Below are 20,802 nucleotides of genomic sequence, written 5' to 3'. Positions count from 1 at the left end.
GTGGCTCAAACACTGCTTGATGAAAAAACTCTTAATTGTTGACTGAAATGCTCCCGGGAAATTCTGCGAAAGGTCAATGAAAACAGTCAAACGCTGCTAGGAAACGCTGCACAAGTTCTAAAAACGCACCGGGGATCAGTGGATTAAGCGCTGCTGGGAAACGCCATGAGGGGTGAGTAACAACACCCAGGCATGGCTCAAACACCGCTAGGAAATGCTGTGAAGGAGATGCTTGGGGAAAAAAACAGCGAATTTGTAGCTCAAATGCCACCAGAAAACACAATAAAGGCTCTGTGAAAACATTCATCATCGCTGGTTCAAACGCAGCTGAGAAACGCTGAGACAGGTCTGTAAAAGCTCGGGGAATTGTGGCTCAAACGCAGCTGGAAAACACCACAAAGGCTCTGTAAAAGCACCAGAATCGGTGGTTCAAACACCACTGGGAAATGCCGAAAAGGATCACTAAAAACACCAGAGATCAGTGGCTTAAACTTTGCTGGGAAATGCTGCAAGGGACTGCTGAAAACTCAGAATTAGTAGTTCAGATCTTGCTGAGAAATGCAGTAAAGTGTAGATTGAAAACCTGGGAAATGTGGTTCAAATGCTGGTAAATGGTAAAAACGGTGGAAACGGTGGCTGGATTGCCACTGGGGAAACACCATAAAGGGTTAATGAATATACCCGGGATCAGTATAATAATAATTAAAAGAAAAACATCCAAATTTTTAGAACACAACAGAAAATAAATTCTCATTTCGACGTCTAAAACAAAAAGGGAGTGATCGCTCAAATCCAATGGCTCTTTTATTTTCAAAAAGCTTCACTTAAGTATTTACAGTTTGTGCAAAAACATTTAAAGGTTTCAAGGACTTTACATTGTAAGTTCAACCTCAAGGCACATACATGGAACAACATCAATATTTCATCATGAGAACAGAAATTTAACTTTGGTTCCTAAGAAAACTCGGTGTGGATGGCGAACGTGAACACTCGGCGCCTCGGGGGACGAGCCGGGACGTTTCCCAGCACAGACGTTTGACATGCACTGCAAGTTTCCAGCCTCTCTTTCCCTAAAACTCTCGTTGTGTTTGACTGTACCTCAACCACCGCTGCTTAAAAACAAAAACCCGCTGTGATAAAAGAATGGAAGCTAAATACAGTACATGCAAAAATCCTTGAATGAATGTCGCTAATAGATATTTGCAGTGAAGGTTTTCGCCTTCCAGGAAAAAACTTTTTTGTCTTGTCTGAATTGACCTCTCACAGATTAAACAGAATTATTTCAACCATGAGCTATAAGGGAAATGACTCCTCGGCACCCCGAAACGCTAAAATCTGACACTAGTAATACGTTTTGTGTAATTCCATCGGTCACGGCACCGCAGCCGCGTTCTTTCATCAAGTAGAAAATTAGGAGTGATGCACGCTGCAAAACAACCGCCAAAGCCTCTTCCTGGTGAATCATTCGCCGCGCTCCGCTTCAGGTCTGGCACTACGGATCAACAGTCGCCCGTCAGCTACTGCGCGTCACGCTTCTGTTCATATTGGTGCAGAAATGTGCTTTCTTTTTCAGCGTCCTCGTCTTTTCTTCCACACGCTAACTCGCTCTCTCCTCATCGTCATTCAGTCCTGCATAAAGGTAAGGCAAATATCTGTCTCCAGAAACATTCACAGACGTGTGGGATATGTTGACCGCTCTCCCCGAAAAACGTAAAGTCATAAACGACATCTGATGTAAATGTTCAAGTGTTTCTGCGTGGGGTTTGTGGTCAGCTGTGGGTGTTAGTGGGTAGAAAAATTAAAAGTGGAGATGCTTTGATAACCACAGAAGATCTTACTGTCGATGAACCCAACATGGTGAAAAAACATATTTTGATACATTTCTGTTCAGTCCCGTTTAGGAATCGTCGCACCCAGACACTTCCCGATGGGATCCACACATTTTTCCCAAAACGGTTAGATGTTTTCCAACATCACATGTAGAAATATTCCTGTTTCTGACATTTCCAACATCAATTATTAACCAGTGAGCTCATCCTGTGGAGCTGAGGAGTAAATGAAAACCTATGGATCAGTTCAGACGAGTCATTTTTCATGTTGCCTCCTTTAAATTATATTTCCTAAAATCTGAGTTTTTTCAAACATTCCTCATTATTTTTTCTGTTGTGATGACTGTAGGGGTCGTCACAGATATACATACACTCAGATTAAGAAATTGTGTCATACGAACACGTTAAGTCACGGGCAGGCTTTTCTGATGGTAACATGTCTGCTGCTCTGTAATAATTTGGTGTTTAGTTTTACTAAATCACTATTTTGGGTCTAAGAATATGAAGTCAACAGGGGCGAGTTCAAGTAACAATACTGTCGGTTTGTTCATGTTTGACTAAATAAATAAAAATCTGAATAATAACAATAAAATCTGCCATGTATTGAAGTCTGAGAATCTTATTTTGCTGAAAACAGGTTATCTGCCAGCAACATGAGATCATCAGGACGTGAAGTATCAGGGGGAAGGGTTGCAACATGTAACACAGATCTCAGCACCCCACAGCCAAAATCCAGCAAACCTCATCAGCTTCTGCCAAAAGTTTTGTTTTTAAGGTGATATTTATTTGCTGTGGATAGAATCAGTGAAGTTTTAACCCTTGAGGGCCCACTTTAATATCACTCACAGTCGTATCACAAAATGCACTTTTCAAAATCAAGCTTTCAAAAATATTATACATTAGTATTATTTTCTGCTTTCATTGAGTTTATAGGACCATCAGTCCGAATCATAAATATCAAATATTCATTCATTTTCAGAATTTTAACCCTTTAGACGCCTTTTTTTTTGACATGATGCCGCTATGATTTTAGATGAAAAAAAAATCAAAGAAAAATGAATAATTTTCAGTGAATACATGCTAACTCGTTTTTTTATGATGTCAGTCTGGGATATGTCAGTGATCAGCAGCTACATTGACTGTGACAGGTCACCTAGTGGAAATAGCATGTATTTCCTCCATATGCCAAATATGGTCAAAATGACCTCATCAGGTGGAAAATAGTCAAAATGACAAATTCAGAGTCAAAAGCCCAGAATGACACCCAGAAATAATACAAGTCCTGTTTTTCTGCTCTGATGGCTGTGGGATCAAAAATGTCAGTTTGAATGGGTTTCAATGGAGCATTTTTGGACCTGAACAGTCTGAATGTAACTATTTAGTTTCCACAGTGTATTTTAGACTTATTGTAGGAGCTGAGCTGCAAATTCACTGATTACACTCAAATACACAATCTGGACTACATTTAGGACACATGCATCAACACACACACAATTATCACAACATGAAGAATGAAAAGCACTTAAAATGTGCCAAACCGTCCCTAAGGGTTAATTCATCATGATAGCCTATCATTAGTGCGAGCCGGGGTAAAGTTGAAAAAATAACGTTTTGCTGCCGGGTTTGCTCAGAATATCCCTGCTGTTAATGAGAAAGAGAGGAACATTAGTGATCTGCAGATCTGAGCGCATTAAAGTGGAACTATTCTGACGGTTTAAACATCTTTATTCGCCCTTATGTCCGTCTAAGAAAACGGAGACGATACACTAAGATGAGTTTGATGCATCAGATCACAAAAATGGGACGTATACGCTGATAAAATGATCGTAGAGGAACACGGAGGACTAACTGAGGTGTAAATAAGCGTAACATGCAAAGGTAGCATGTGCAAGCTCAACTCCTGGTCTGACTGCATCTTAATCATTCATCCAAAATTTAAAATAAGAATAATAATAAAGGTTACTCTCTGTAAAAGCAGCTCTGTGCAAAGAGGGGAATACAAACCTTTTAACTAAAACAAGGAATTATTTGACCATTTATCAAATAATCGTATTTGAACGGGTTGGCGTTTGCAAAAAATGATGTTTTCAGGCCTCCAAAATGCCGTTGTCGTGTGAACGAACGGCCAAACCGAAACAAAACTTTCATGTAAGAGTCTCTGTAGAGTTAAACGATTACTGATCCCGACTCAAATTTTCATTTTGCTTTTTTGCGTAACTGTTGTTTAATGCTGAAATATTTTAGTGTGTTTTTGAATCTTATGTAAATTTTTAATAGTTTTGTATTTGGTCATACTTATACAGCTATTTACTTTATACTGTCTAAAGTTGATTTAAGATCAGATCTGCCTTTAAAGCTACTTTTAATGTTGTTGACCATAACTTTGTGCTTTATTTTTAAAAATAGCCTATTTGTTCAGGCACCTGGACTCAACCCTGCAAACCTTCACAGCTCAGTGATGAACGCTTGTGTTTTTATCCACACAAATTATATCCACAAAAAATATAGAGTGTAAACGTTAAATGTTGTGGTTTTACAGCAGACTTTGGACGGAGTTAAGATTGCTGTTTCCCCTTTTTTTTTCCCAGTTTTGAAGCCAACAGCAGCTTTGTATTTAGCGTTCAGACATCAGTGGTATCAGTCTTTGTCTTCCACGTAAAGAAGAGAATTTCCCCCAAAAACTGTTCCCTTAAATGTTTTTCTCAAAGTCTTTTTCATAATTTTGCCATCTGCATCTACAAAACAAGTCTGACAAATGAAATGAAAACAAGATTTTAAGACACTAAAAGCAACAGATGATTTCATTGGTTCATTGTATTTTCTGATTTTTAAAGTGTCGTTTCGGTCAAACAGATTTTCGGCGCCGCGGCTGCAGACGTCGTCACCTCAAATTAAAGTCCATGTGATCGCCATCGGAGCCGCCGAGAGCAGCTACTTCAGGTAAACCAGAGAGTTAATCTGGAAAAAACTTCTGTGCGCCTCACAAAGGGTTAACGCTCGCTCCGTCTCCCAGCGTGAGCTCCACAAAGCCAAGTGAAAATAAAGTCTACATATTTTCTCCCTTTTTTGGTGGAGGATTATGAGGAGAGGAGGGGGAGCGGCGGTGGGAATTCTTTAAGCTTGGCCCCTCAAAATAAAATCTTGTCAAATCAAATAAAGTCTGCTTAAGAAGTGCACACAATGAAGAGCTCTCACATGCACAGAGCTGCCGCCACACTGTACTCTGATCTTACTCTGACAAATCTGGTTTTTCCCCGTTAAAGGGGCTTTTTTGGGGGGCAGTTTTTCCTCAGTCGCTGTAAGGGTCTGAGGACAGAGAGATGCTGAAAAGCCCTCTGAGGCTTTATGGGCTTTATAAATAAAAAAATTAACTTAAATCTAACACAGTTGCCTCGATAATGTTCAGTAAATATAACGTTTAGATTTAATTTATGTATATTTAAACACTAAATGACGAGTTTACTTCACTTAGTTCCATTAACTCAACGTGAAAGTTTTGCGATTTAAAGAGTGAAATTAACTTCTTTTTAAGTTACAGCAACTTAAGGTTTTCAGTAAACCAAGTTAGTCTGACTCAGTTTGATCATCAGAACGAGGATTTAGCCGATGATGACGTTTAGGAGATCTGCACGCTCTGTTTTCTTAACGTGTTTAAGAAAAGCTAAATATGATTTACTCGTTTGCAGCCAGCAGAGTACAGATATATAACAGGAAACCTGACTTACTGAAGTTGCCTGGAAAACTTAGAAAGATCAGTTTAACCCTTTAAAACCAGAGCAAATTAGCTTTATTTCTTTCAAAAACATGGAAAAAGGCAATGAGCAATGAAAGAGGAAATTAGAAAAAGTACAGAAAAATTACCTGAAAATTAGAAAGAATAAAATAAAATTTAAAAAGAGTCAAAAAAAAAAAGAACACAGGAATGACCTGAAAAATGCTTAAAAATAACAATAATTTCATATATGTAATTATGACATTTATTAAAAAAAAAAGTGTTTCCTTTGTTTTTTTTCCCTACATATTTTTTCCTCCCTTTTTTCTGTTTTTCCCCAGACAGTTTTGTCTTTCTTCCCTCGACATTTTCTATAGCTTTTTAAAATATTATTTTATTATCTACTAACTTCTTACAATTTGTGGAACATTTCTTTCTTCTTTTTTTTTAACCTTACCATGTTTTTGAAAGAAATTGCACCAATTTGCTCACAAATTTTTAAATACCAGTGAAAGGCGTCTGAAAGCAGCACAAGAAAAGTGATGCCTCTTCAGGTTTCAAAGGGTTAATTAAACTTCCAATTTTAAGTTGCAACAACTTAAAAAAAACACGTAAATGTAACAAAATTTTAAATAAAATCTCTCATAAATTAGGACTATTACTTGCATTTGTCAAGGCAATCCAAGATTCTTATTTTTTTAAAAAGTCAAATGAGCTTGTGAGATTTTACTGCGCACGCTCGGATCAGAGGACGAGGGGAGACAGTCTGAGGATCATCGGTGCAGGAAGTAATGGTGCGAGGTGAGCAGGTGCATTGTTGAGGTGAGCGCAGCGTAAATGAAGTCTCATAAACGCACACAAAGGAGTAAATGATGAGCTGCTCGCTCGCAGCATTGTGAGGACGGTGGGCGGAGCGCCATCGTATTGTTGTAATTTCCTAATTTATCAAAGGAGCCTAATGAACGCTGGGACAAGGTTGAAATAAGGGGGTGTGTAATAATCAAAAAATGCATCACACACACTCTCACACACCCACACACAGAGCGAGGAGCAGAGGCCTTCCTCTTTGTGACAGACCACAGCGGTGAAAATCCATATCATTTAACCACCAAACACAGAAAACACTGTTAGTTTTAAATGATTCCACATCATTAAGTAGCTCGATGAGCAATAATACTCCAAACAATACTGTCTGAGCATGAGTAATGTCGTCTGGGTAATGGACTCCGGGGGGGACGGTGGAGGTAAAATGATCTATGCAGCTTTTTTTCTCCCCCCCTCTCAGTCTGACTTCCTGTCCCACACACGACGCTGAGGGAAGCTGCCCCCTTGTGGCGCCCAAACGGCTGAGAGAAAATAAGCAGAACAAATTTCCCTCAAAAAGGATCTACGAGTCTCAGCACATCCATGCGCCTCATTAGGGACAATAATCCTCTGTTCCTTTAATAATTGCACCTCCCTCCTCGCTGCAAAAATGTGCTGGAAGTGACACGCCCCGTTTTTGCAGAGTTTTTCAGAAAAAAAAGTGTCTCCTGACTGAGCCCATCTTTGTTCCCAGCTGAACAAAGATGCTCAGTGTGAAGGCGCTTTTGGGAAATCTCGCTCCTAACAGCGCCGGTGACATCCTCGCTACACGACCTGATCACCACCTCTGCTCATATCCTGCCTGCATTAATTAACCCTTTAAAACCAGAGCAAACTGGCTGATTTCGCTCAAAAAAAATGTGGCAAGACGACAGTGTGCAATGAAAGAGGGAGAAATGAGCAAGACATTAGTGAAAAGTACAATAAAACTATCTGAAAATATCAGTTAACCCTTTGAAACCTGAGCAAAAACATGGGAAGAAAGCAGTGAGCGACTTATCAACACATGGACCAAGAAAGTTACAAGAAAATTACCTGAAAATAAGCAAAAAATAAAACAAGCAAACAAGGAGATGACTAAAAAATCATAATTTTGAACATATAAAAATGTTGATTATAAATGCAGTTTTGTGGACATTTTTTCGGTAGTTTTTCAATAATTTTAGAATAATTGTCACCTCTTTTTAAAACTTATTTTTGGGTAATTTTCTTTGTCTTTGTTCTCGTTTCTTTGAAATTTTGGGACATTTCTTGTCGAGTTGGCATTACATTTTCCACATTTCAGAAAAATATCACATTTGCTTCTAAAGGGTCAGACATCTGACGGCATCTAAAGACCCAAAAAACACCCTGTGTCAAACCAAGTTTCAAAGAGCTAAAAGAAAAAAGTTTTGAAAAACAAATAAGGAAATGACTTTAAAAATATACTTATTATATCATATAATATTAAATCTGTGATTATAGTAGTGAACCATTTTGTTTTGCCCTAGAGATTTTTCCCTACTTTAAATTTTTTTTTATTATTTCTTTTTTTCTCATTTTTTGGGAGAAATTGCACCAAATTGCTCAGATTTCAAAGGTTGAAATATTCGTCAAAAGCATCTGAAATCAGCACAAGAAAAGCTACGTTGCTCCAGTTTTCAAAGGGTTAATAAAAAAGTGCACTTCTTTTTTCACCAGCAGTGAACCAGTGCTGTATTTCCACTAATCAGCAGTGTTTGGATTTCCCCTGTGCTGTGTTGTCTTTACTACCGTTCTGTTGTAGCTCGCAGGATTTCAAAGAGCCAAAAAAAAAAAAAAAAGAGGCCATATTATTATTATTTTTTTGCTTCTGTGGTTAGCAAAGGATCCCAGCCCTCTTAAAGCGCCCCAACATTTCCACGGCTGACGGCGTCCGTCAGAAGCTACACCCAGGGTGCCGTGATTGTACAAATCCGTGTTCGTGTACAGTACTGACCATTAAAACAACGTTCAAAACCCTGCTGGTTATAAAAAAAAGAAACACTTGTATCTCTTCTTCTAAGATAAAAAAGATAGCAGAGAATCCCACATTATTATCCACAGTATAAATTACATTGTAGACAGAACTTGGAAATATATATAGTACAGTTATATTTCACTATGTTTTTCTTCACAAATGTGTATTTATGCATTAGTGTTTTTTCGGTATGTGTGTGTGTGTGAATGCCGCTCTACTATGTGCCGCCGCATCACGTGTGGCAGAACTCTGTACTGGGCACGTTGCTGCTCTTGCAGTAGGCTATGCTGTTGTTACTGAGGTGACAGTCTCTAAATCCAATGCCCCCGTTGGGCGTGTAGATGGGCTGAATGCGGAAATCTCCCTTCAGCAGCTGCTCATTGTTCAGCGCCACAATCTGGAAACTGGTCTCAGTCATCTCCAGAATGGAGTTATCCTTCTTGGTCCCGGCCTCGCCGTAGTCGTCTTTTCTCCTGCCCCGGTTGTATTTCCACTTGGTCGAAGACGACCGGCTCTTCCTGTGCATGTGCCAGCAGAACAAGCTGAGCAGCGTCACCAGGACGATGAGCACCGCCCCGCCTATGATCCCAGCCATTAGCAGCGTGGAGTTGATGCTCTCCTGAGGAGCCTGCTCTCTACCGGGAGGCTTCGTAGACGCAACAGCCTTGGTCCTGGCCTCAGAGCATATAGTATCCTCTCCGGGACGGTAGGAGTTAAGGGTGTCCAAGACGTGCACGCAGATCCGATACACGGACCGGGGCTCCAGGTTGGTGAGGCTGATCTGCCGCCGGTCCCCGCTCACCGTCCTCTCCCGCATCCCTTCGTTTATTTGGCTTTGGCCCCTTTTGACCCAAGTGACCTTGTAGGCGGTGACGGTGAAGTAGGAAGCCCAGCTCACCTCGATACTGGTGGAGTTGACCACGTGGAAGGAGATCTGAAGGGGGTCCTCGTAAGGCGGAAGAGGCCCAGGAGGGTTGTGATGGATTGGGGGTAAGGGAGGGGAGGGTGAGTCAAAGTAGTACGGGATGGATGTGGTGATGAGGGTGGAGATCATGGTGGTGATAGGGGTGGTTGTGGGTGGGGGAGGGGGAGTGGAGCGGAGCGTGGGCCAGGGCAGCTGGTCGGCGTCCACGGGGCACTCGATAATATCCAGCGTGAGCTCTCTGATTGCCATGCCGCGCACCTTGTCCGGACTCAGGCACGTGAAGCCGCGGGCGTTTATGGAGGGCGGCAAAGACTTGAGCCACACCACCACCCACTTCACGGCGCAATCGCAACGCCACGGGTTGTTCCGCACCACGAGATGCTTCAGGCTCGACAGGCCGTCGAACACGCCCTGCGTCAGCGTCTGCAGCTGGTTGCTGGAGATATCCAGTTTTTCCAGCCTGTTGAGGTCAGCAAAGGCCGCCACAGGGATCTGGTTGATCTGGTTCTCCTGCAGGCTGAGTTTGACCAGCGACTGGCTCGGGAGGAGCGGAGGGGGGAAGGTGAGTGAGTTACGGGCCAGGGCCAGCTCACGGAGGGTCGCCAGGTCCTGGAAGGTCCCCGGCGCGATGCCCTCATCCGTCAGCAGGTTCCCGTCCAGCAGGAGGCGCTGCAGGCGTGTCACATTCTGGAAGGCCTCCTCTGCTATATGAGCGATGCGGTTCTCATCCAACCGCAGCTCCTTCAGGTCCTCCGGGAGGCCGATGGGAACGCTGCTTAAGTGGTTCTTGGTGAGGAAGAGGAGTTTGAGGCTCACCGCCTCCCTGAAGGCCCCTTCCTCCACCCCCACCGTGGAGATGGAGTTATCATCCAGGTGCAGCTCCTCCAGTCGAGTGAGCTGCGCCAGGGCCGCTCTGGAGATGGTCTGGATATTGTTCTCCTGGAGGTGCAGGACTCTGGTGTTTTTGGGCAGATTGACGGGGAACTCATCCAGCTGGTTGCCGTAGAGAAACACGGTCTCCACAGAGGCCACGTTGTGAAGCTCCACAGGGAAGCCAGCATTGTTGATCTGGTTGTTGTGAAGGTAGAGGACCGTGTAGCCCTCCTGTATCCCCAGAGGCACTGATGTCAGGCTGCGCTCGTTGCAGTACACAAACGTTTTGTCACAACGACACTCCTCCGGGCAAGAGGCGCCCGGGCTGAACTGCATTTGGAGGCTCAGGATGACAGTCAACCAAAACTGCAAGAATGAAGCCCAATCTTTATTCCAAGGTCTGGCCAGAAACTCCATAGTGGAAAACCAAAACAGGAAAAGGGAAACCAAAAAAAAAAGACAAAGAAAAACTGAAAAGGGAGTAATATGAAAATCAGAATGACGTATATATCCACCAAAAACCAGAGCCACGAAAGGTCCAACTAGCTTGGTAATGATGCAGTTAGCAGGAAGCCGTGGGAGTAATCCTGTAAATGCTAGTCCTCAGCTGAAGAGCGATGGTCTCATTAGTGGTGGCCAGTCCTCTGACTGACTCCATCCATGCTGAGACATCAGACCGTAGCCGGACTCTTCACTCGCTGCTCCATGCAGAGCTCAGCCAGGGCCAATTTAAAGCCGCGCAGTAAGAGAGCCACCGCAGGCTCTACTCGCCTGTCCGTCACACGCAGCCGGTCCCCGACCAGGGCAGAGTCCAGGGGGGGTGACATTTGGATCCACAGACCTGTGGGAAAACAACGAATCGCTGGATTAGAATATTTCGGGGGTGGCTTGTTCTCGGAGAGAAGGGGCCCTCTCTTCCTCGGCCTCTATTTGACATAAAAACATGCACACAACATATTATGCACCAAAAAAAGAGAGAATCTGATAAATATTCAGAACAGCTCTTGCACATCCGGTTTAACAGACATAAAGGCGGCTTTTATCCCGTCCGCTCTATCAAAGGAGGCACTGCAAGGACACGCACATCATGGAAAACATGCTAAAAGGAGATGATGAAGGCATCACCTCTTTATGGGGAGAAAAAAACAGAAAACAGGAACACAAGTGTGCTTTTTTTCTTCCTTTCTCTGCCTGAGCGGACACTGTGGGCAGAGGTACACGAGTAAACACACGAGTGCTTACAGTAAACACAGGCGCCTGTTTTTTGCCGATGGCCTGAGGAGGAGCTCGTTTGTAGGCCCTGAGCACGCCATCGCCCCAGCTCAGGATTTAAGGCTGCGAGGAGTCAAGAATTGCAAAAAAAAAAAAAAAAAAAAAGGCAGTCGAGGAATAGAGACCCTCGCTCCTCCTCTCAGCACGGTGACATACACGAGCTGTCAACCGAAATGGGATTGGAAAATAATTTAATCCCTCCACCTGCAATAAATGATCGATACAGGCTGTTTTTCAACACGGCTTGTGGTAAAGCACAAGGCCGCTGGATTACAGTAGACCCAAAGATCCATTATTCCAAGTTTTATGAGCCATCAAACATTTTCTCTCCCTCGCACATGATTGAAAGATACCGGTTGTCATCGTCGGTGGCTCTCAGCTTAACTGGAGCTGGAGTTGGATGACACAATAATGGGGACGGTGGGTTGAATGTTAAGCACAGGAGCGGCCATGAGATTGTCAAGGAGCAGCAGGAGGAAGAAAATTATTACAATCCTTTCCATTTTTTAAACAAAATTTCAGCCATGCCAAGGGAGCTATATCCTGCCAAAAAAGGGACAAAATGATAAAATAAATACTAAAATAAAGCCAACGTTTTGCTTTCTCTGCTCTGTTTGTTGCCTGCGTGCATGCTTTGTGGCGGAGCTGCAGAAACAATCCTTTGACACACATCTGTGATCTACTTTTCTAAATTGAAAGAGCTAAATTTAATCAAATAAGCTTGGGGGGTATAGAAGCAACCACATGAGGCGATAAAAATGTGCTGCCACAGCACACAGAATCAACAGCAGAAGGCAGCAGCATCAAGATTATTATTATAGCTGCGTAAATAACACCAAGGATCTAAAGAGAAAAAGAAGGTGCGCAGGAAGTTGGAGCTGATAAACGGTGGACACATCGGAGTGATGGACTTTTCTTTCTTTTTGATTTAATTTCCAGCCGAGCGACTTCACAGTTTCTCCGCGCCAGATGATCGCTGTGATATGTGGCCAGGACAATCCGATTAGAACTGGATTTAGCGACAAAAACGCAATTAAAAGTTTAAAAACGGAGAGGGTATTTAGGAGGCGATAAGAGGCGGATCAGGTGTACTTCAAAGGCTGCCCAGTGAGCGCTGTTCATCTGAATGAATTATTTCAAAGGGGGGAATTGAAAACCGTGCAGTGCATTGAGAGTGAAAGCCCCCCTCCCTCCTTTACACACACAAAAAAGAAAAAAAAGTCAGGTTTTCTCCTGGGTGAAAATGAGGAGCGGTGCGCTTTGTAGTGCGCCAATCTTTAACTCGACGAAACATCGGATTAACCCACAAAAAACGGTTTTAATTAATCATAAAAAGTGATTGTGGATTGGTGAATTAATGCCAGTTTGAGACCGCGTTCGCTTGCAGGATGCTCGGAGATTTCAGAGGTGAAAACAAAGATACATCCTGCGTTTTATTTAACTGGAAAAGAATCAACTCCGTTTTTTTTTCTCCACATTTTTCGAACAACTATCTGACAGAGAACATCCACTGTACCTTTGGCGAGCATTTATCCATCACAAAACCCGTTCAACTTTTCCCCCGCGCCTCCGTCCTTCATGCGGTCCCGCTGTACGACCGTGCGTAAAGGTCCGTTCGGTAACAGTCGGTTCCGATCAGCAGCCCGGTGATTGTACGGAACAGCATATTTCCCTGCATGGGTCCCGCTCGGTTGTCCTCACCGCTGTCCGCACTTTTTTTTTTTTTTTTTGGTCTGTGTTCGTTCCCTTCAGCTCCTCCGCGTTAACTCAACACCGTCCGCAGCAGCAGCAGCAGCGGCGCAAAGACAGCGGCGGCAGGGTGATCGCGGCGCCCACCTCTCCCCTTCCACACTCGGTGAGGACGCACTCGCCCAAGTGTCCGCCACGGGCCATGACGGCCAGCTGCGTTCGTCCGTCCGGTCCGCTCCGGTGCGCCGTTTAACGGGGAGCGCAAACTTGCCTTCAGTGTCTCCGCAGCTCAGAGCCCGGACTCCCTGCGAGGAGTTGTTTTCTTAGATGGATTCAGTTGATAGTGCGACGTGTGTGCTCTGCTCACCTCTCTCTCTCTCTCTCTCTCTCTCTCCCTCCCCCTCTCTTCCTCCCCCTCCCCCTCCTCCTCCTCCTCCTCAGAATAAAGAATGCATCTCCTCCAGCAGCTCCGTGATGGCTCTAAGCCACAGATCCTCCCTGCTGCCCTCACACTGCAGAAAATAGTTTGTCTCTCAACACTCTTTATCCCCACATGTTATTTGCCGGCCTACCTTTAACCCGCCTGAGCTCTTATTTGCATTTTAATCACCAAAATCCAGGAATTCGCCTCCGAGTCACAGCTCAATGAAAAATCACTCCAGGACACAGAGTCCTGTAATTTACCGACAGTGTGATATGTATCTAGTATGTGTATTTAGAGTCACTCCAGGGGCGTTGCTAGGATTTGAGGACACTGGGGGCTAAACCTGGTCTTATGCAAAAAAAAAAAAAAAAGGCCAACATTTGTTAAAAGGAAACATGTCTTCCTATTAAACCTTTTGGCATTTTTTTTTAATCTTTTAGTATTTTTTAAAATGTTTTTTTCACTTTTTTCTCTTTTAAAGTTTTTTTTGACTTTTTTTTTTCTTGTAAAATTTTTGGTGTTTTTTTTTCCTTCAAATTTTTTTTTGGGATTTTTAAAAAAACTTTTGGTGATTCTTTATCGCTAAAAACCTTTTGGGGGGATTTTTAAAGCAAACATGGCCAACAAACCTGCAGGCAATCCAAAAAAAAAAAAAAAAAAAAAATTGCGTTGCTCATCATGCATTTTCCAGGAACTTCACAGGAAGGCTCAAGGAAAAATAATTGTAACTTTGGGGAGGGTAGAAACAAAGACAGAGCCCTCCTCTGTTAAACAAAGAACAGTCCCTTAGGCTTTTTTTAATTTTAAAAATTATATATAGAGATCCGGGGTTATCTGAAAAACATTTGGAGCTAACGCCTCCGACGCCCAGGCCGAACGATGCCACTGTGTCACACGGTGTCCCTGCAGGACCTTATTAGCTATAGTTTAGTTGGCATATTTGTAGGTCTGCAGTTAGATTTCTTCTTTAAGGACCACTAACCTCGGTTCCTTTTTAATTACAGTGGGATAATTAGCCCCGAGTGAAAAGCACACTTCCCGGACTTTCTTCAGTGATTTGAAGCATTTAGACACAGCCAAACTCATTTCATCTGACTACACTGCTTCTAGTACTGATTCAGCACTGCGCCCACACTCCGAGAGTCACTCACACACACACACACACACACACACACACACACACACACACACACACACACACACACACCGCCTGCACACACACTGACGTCGTACTCTTCAATGGCCTGAACTCATTCTTTCACACATCGGAAAACTAACACGTGCGTCCTTTTAGATTACCTTTAAATATTTAAAGACGCACACGCACATTTTGGAGATTAAAGTTGAGCTGAGAATGAAAACGATGAAATGATACGACAAAACTATTTTTCCCCAAGTGCCGCCATATCGATATTACGGTGATATCTTAGTGTTGACTGTTGGTGCTTTCACAAAATATTTAAGCTCCACAATGTGATTTTTTGCTAAATAATCATCAGTAACGTGGATATAATGACTGAGTGTAAAGACAAAAGAAAAGCCAGAACGGTAAATTCAGAAAAGTACATTCCTTAAAATAAACACAACACTTATGATATAAAAGCGTCTGCTAAATGAAATTGTAGAACTGTAGAATATCAATATCCAAAAGACAGTATCTAGTCTCATTTCATAGTATTGATCTCGTATTGATTTACTGCCAGAGCGAGCTGAAGTCAGTCACTTTTCTTTGCTTTGAGGTTTGACTGTTAGCGTACGGTGGCTGACATCACGAAACTTCACGTAGAGTTACAGAGTCACTTTGAGGAATTTAAAAGCTTTCTTTTCCTTGTGCTTACCTATCAGTAAACTACATTTTATCATTCGCCATTGTCTTGCAATAGTGACGACAGTTGTCTGTGTCATTACACGCCGGCAGGACGGCACTGGGCGCGCCCACATGCAACGCACACAGGCAGCATCACCTGAGATCACAGTGACCTCACCATGTGCCTCTTTTGCCTAAAGCTCACCGCAGCGACAGTCGCCGTTGGTTGCCATGTGTTGCCATGTAAACATAACCACATGCTGCGTGATCCTATCATGTGCATTTGTTGACATCACGGTAACAACATCCTGGAGCGTAAACAGCTGACACAGAAGGTCACTGACAGAGCGTCACCATGTGACGTGTTGGGCTGTGGTATGTGTTGTTTGCAGAAACACACAATGCCAACACTTATTCTGGCGATTTGGATGCGCCAAATGTTAAATGTTAGAGACTGAAGGCCATTTTCCATTAAAGATTTTAACAAAAGTTAAGCAATATTTTCGAAATTTTGATGAAACGCAATTGTGAGATGACAGTGTTTCCACTGAGGGATGTTGTGCGACTTCTCCTCTGGCGATAACATCCCAGTAACCATGGCGATGGATGTTTAAAACATTAGCAGCTTTATTTCTATTGCAGCACCGCACTAGCCGTCATTATTTCCAATCCAAGGCCACGTAGGCGTGTTATGGAGCCATGATGGAAAGGCGAGCCCCTTATATGCAGGAGCGTCCACGTATGAGGGATTTCTGGGAGATGTAGTCCACGATTTCACAGAGGAATTGTGGATTCAAAACTTCCCGATGATCCGCTCCACTTTCTCAGAGTTATGTGATGCAATAACAGCTCTTGTAGCTCCTGCTGCATCATGAGGGAGCCAGTTCCTACTGACAAGCTCATAGACACAGCATCACGTGACCTAGAAAAGACTAAAAAGTGTTTCCATTGCAGTTTTGTTAAGTATGGCTTTTTGGAATCGCCTGAAATACCACCTCATGTGAACGTAAAACCTGTCACCACGTGACGAGTTGGGATGAGAGCGTGTTGGGCTGTTGTATGTGTGGTTTGCAGAAGCGTACGATGTCATCACTTATTCTGGCGATTTGGTTGGGCCAAATATTAAGTGTTAGAGAAACAGCTGATAGTACGACAGGATGTGTCTCCAAGGAATGCTGGCTATCAAAGTTGCCACTTGAAAGCCCGACCAGATGCTTAAAACTGTTTCTACAAATAACTTCTGGACAGTTTAATCCTTTTAAAACAGAACAATATGGACAACAGCCTCGGTGTCATTAGAATTTATATCCCTCTACACAGGAAATAAACGCACCTGACAAAAGACAGGATTTAGATTTGGGTTCGCCTTAAAAAACACTAAAGCTGTCACCTTCTATGTTTTCCATGTTTATAGTGAAAGCCGGGGTCAGAGAGGCACACGGCGGTCACGTGATCCTAGCGGGTCAGCAGGTGCACGTTCTCCTTTGATCCCGGCCTTCAGTTTGTCAAACAGTATTAACGTGGCTCTTTTACCCACTCAGCGGAGATAACTCACGAAAACTCTCAAACAAATTACACGGCCCCCACTCAAATCACCAGTGTCATTCTGTCCAATCAAGCCGACCGGCACTCGTGCCGCCGCAGTCCTCTAATACGTCCACTCTGGGCGAGATGATGTGGTTGTTCTCAGTGTTTGCCTTTCATGTTTAATTTCGGCTGCCACGTCCCCGAGATGGACGGCTGCTGCGAGGCCCAGTCCACAACATTTAATTCCTTCATAAATCAAGCTTCTGTGCGCGTCATGAATTATTGATTGAGTGAATTTAGAGGAAACAGCCTATTTTTATTTTCTCCTTGATGGACATGTTTTGCAGCCGTGCGCTCTGGTCTTGGTCGGCGCTGCATTATTCGACGTCTCTTTCTAGCACGCAAATGGGAATAAAATGACAGACACTTAAATGGGCGAAAGAACGGCCTTAAGGCAAATATGCTGCGGCCATTATCAGGAGCATTAATTCGATTTTGTTCATTGTTGTCGTGCAGAATAACTGAGCAGGAGTTACGTGTAAAACAGGTTGATTCCAGTAGATCAAAAACGACTTTGGATTTCTGAATCTGACTGATTTTAACTCTGAAACCCAAGAAAATTTGGCTTGATTTCTTTTAAAACCATGTGAAGAAGGCAATGAACAATGAAAAAGAAATGACCCCAAAATTATTAAGAAATGAGTAAAAAGTACAACAAAATTATCCGAAAATTAGTAAAAAATAAATAAATTAATTAAAAAAATTAAATAATAAAAAAAAGTTTTAAAAAGGTAAAAAAAAGACCTGGAAAAAAGTTAAAATTAAAATTAAAAATTTAAATAATTTTTACCATAATTTAAAAAATATAATTCTACTAATTTATACAGTTTTTCCCTTTAAATTTTCCCTAACTTTTTGAAAGGTATTTTCTAAATCTACTTATTCCTTGCTAATTGTAAAACATCTGTTACCACTGTTACTAATTTTCCATGTTTTTGAAAGAAAAGTTACTCCGGGTTCAGGGGTTAAATTGTTGTGAAAGACATCTGAAATCATCATAAGTAAAGTGATGTCGCTGCAGGTTTCAAAGGGTTAAGCTTTATAATTTATCCCAGTTGAGGTTTCGCTCACGTCAAAATGAACAAATCATCCTCCACCGATCTTCACAATTAAACGTTATCAAGCAGTTATCTGAGGTTTTAATCACGGAGGACATGGCAGCCACATGTCAGAAACAGCAGTAATCCTCTCTCCCTGCCCTCTACCTCCCCCCTCTCCTCCCCCCCTCCCCCCCCTCCTCCTCCCCTCTCCTCCCCCCCGCCTCTCGCTCTCCCCCGTCCCTCCCTCAGCAGAACTACAGGGGCTTGCTTGTTGTCAACTCAGTGTTTTTACAGCCTGGCATTAGCACAGGGCAGCATTCAGTCAGGACACTGCTTTCACTCTGCCGCCCTGTAATTCACATGCTCATGTGAGAGCGCTGCCTTCGCTGCTCGTGAAATCGCCCTGATCGAACCTCGTCGGCCTTCAGCAGCACGACAATTTCACTCCTCTAAAAATGTCTCTGCATCTTTCAAGCAAATATTGTATAAAATTTGAATGCACATAACGCCACATTAACTAACTATTTTGTTGCTTTGCATCTTTTCACTGTATAAGAAAGCCTTATTTTGGCGCCGCAGCTGGACACCATCTTCCTCTAATGTTGATATTTGGTTGAATTTAGGTTGTATCTTCGGGTGATCTAATACAAATGTCAATTTATGTAGAACACTGACCACAGATGATGCGGATATTTTGTCGGTTTGAAGTTGTGTTTTATCTTTTCAGCTTTTTCGCTTTTCCATTTAAAGCTTTTGTCAGTGTTTGCATGTGTTGTCGGATGAGCAGCAGCGCTATGTTACCTCAGGGTAACGCGGCCAGCCGGCTGGTTGTCAGTACAACTAACCAAAAAAAAAGTCGAGACATTTACATCATAAAACTCTAAAATCTAATCACTTCTAAATAGACAACACTTTGAAATGTGGCGCTAAAACTCAGAGTCAATGCAGCGCCGGACTCAGTGCTGCTTCACACGATAAAACCTAAAGAGAAACCAGGCAGTGAGGAAACACCAGAGGCAGGATAAAAACCTATAGATAAAAGATAAAAATAAATAAACATAATAAAAATAATAAGTAAAATAAATAAATCCACAAATAAATAAAATACTCTTCATAGTTGATAAAATGTAAAAAAAATTTAAAAAAAAGAGGAATCCATCTAAGAAAAGGAGCAAATAATATATAAAAATGTTAAAAACAATACAATCACAATAATATCACATCTAGCAAAACAGGCTAAGATGTATGAATAAATTCAATTAAAAGCCAAACTAAAAAGGTAGGTTGTGAGTCTTCTTTTGTTTTTTGCTTAAAAATTAGCCGGTTAGGTACCAGTTGAAGGGTGTCGGGCAATCAGAAGCCAAATTAACTAAAAGTGACATCCCTACATGTGACATTATGAAGGTTTCGACAGAGCGCTGCTGTACTGAGTTTCTTACGTGACAGTCGGGTCGATTAGTTTGACTTTAACAAGGACGGACAGTTGGGAGCTAAATGTTGTTTAATCTAATTAGGGCTTCATTTGGGAGATACCACGTCCTCTTACAACATGCATTTGTTGCGTTTGTCCTGTATATTTAAATTTTCAGTGTCTGCCAGTCATGACATGTTTGCACAGAAAAAAAGTCTTAAAGTGGAAGAAAAAGAAGAGATTTTTGGTCTGCAGGGGCTGAGGAGTTGGAGCAAACCTCCGGCTCCCTCGCCTCCTCTCAGCTCGCTCCTCGAGTAAAGTGTACAGTGTGTTGTTGGCTGACTCGTTTCCTCGGCTGTGAAAACGCTCCACTCTCTTCTGGGAGCCCCGCTGTGACATTAGATGCATGCAGATTGATAATCGACGGGGGTAAACATAATTACATCGCCTTAGAAATTAATGAACGCATTGATCGCCCACTCTAAACATTATCAGCATATTTTTCTTTAAGCCACTGAAGTCTCGAGGGAAAGGCCTGATTATATCACGGCTTTCTGCGATTTGCAGTGTTACTGTGTTTTTTTGCCACGGTTAGTTTTTTCAAAAATCCTGCCAATACTTGCGGGGAGGTTTTTAGACACTGATGTTGTTGGCACCTTTGAAGTGCCTTTCGGTATCCAGATGTAAATTCATGCAGGGAGGAATGTGATAAGCTAATGACGTCTCCGGGGACGAGAATGAATATAACCGAGGGATAAACATATCTGCATATCTGAGTGGACGTTTTTTTTCTTTCTTCCCCTCGTCCCTCCTTTAGCAGTGTTTAGGGCCTGCACAGGAGCAGATGGACAGAGCGGGCTTTGATGTGCTCGGAGGTCATGTGTATCTGCACTTTTATCAAGGTACACAAGCGTGCAGAGTAAATACGCCACGCCAAAACTCTGGGAAGGTCTCTGTGCGAGGCGGAGGAGGGGAATTTCCACTTTGAGATTCCAGTGAGGGTGTAGACTGAAATACTTCTGTGCATTTGTGCAAACCTTAAATATACAGTAGATATACCAAACATAAGACACGTAATCTGGATGCTTCTCTTTTTCACCTAACCTCCTGAAACCTCTGTTTTTGTTTGGTATGCATTTTTAATTTCTCCCAGCTATGGGGGATGAGAGGAACCTGATCAGGTTTACAAAAAATAAACATTGTCCTTGAACAGTCTGTAATTTTTGAAGAAGTGATGTCCTCATATGTGGACAATGGGTTTATTTTTAATAGTCAAAAAAGTGTGAAGAAGTATAAAACTGTTTAATTTAATGTCTGAACACTGAAAAAAACAAATTTGTTCATTTTGGAACTGTATGAATTTTTCTTGCTCCATACTACAAACTACAAAC

At 42.5% G+C, this 20,802-nt stretch overlaps 1 protein-coding gene across 2 annotated transcripts in view; it reads right to left on the bottom strand.

The window, feature by feature from the left end:
* Positions 1 to 8,000: 8,000 nt before the first annotated feature.
* flrt2 (fibronectin leucine rich transmembrane protein 2) overlaps positions 8,001 to 20,802 on the bottom strand; it is a 50,586-nt gene continuing 37,784 nt past the window's right edge. Inside the window, exons 1-2 of one of the 2 annotated variants that reach the window (XM_042503862.1) lie at positions 12,970 to 13,480; positions 8,001 to 11,022 (exon numbers count right to left, since the gene is read on the bottom strand). In XM_042503862.1, the coding sequence (XP_042359796.1) occupies positions 8,616 to 10,598 (1,983 nt within the window). In that variant the 5' untranslated portion in view covers positions 10,599 to 11,022; positions 12,970 to 13,480 and the 3' untranslated portion in view covers positions 8,001 to 8,615. Of the gene's footprint in view, positions 11,023 to 12,969; positions 13,481 to 20,802 lie in introns of those variants that run through there. The other variant, XM_042503863.1, reaches the window with a different exon arrangement.

The sequence above is a fragment of the Plectropomus leopardus genome, chromosome 16 (genome assembly GCF_008729295.1).
Source record: "Plectropomus leopardus isolate mb chromosome 16, YSFRI_Pleo_2.0, whole genome shotgun sequence".
Classification (NCBI taxonomy): Eukaryota; Metazoa; Chordata; class Actinopteri; order Perciformes; family Serranidae; genus Plectropomus; species Plectropomus leopardus.
The sequence above is the reverse complement of the archived record's forward strand: the minus strand, read 5'-3'. Positions and strand labels throughout refer to the sequence as shown.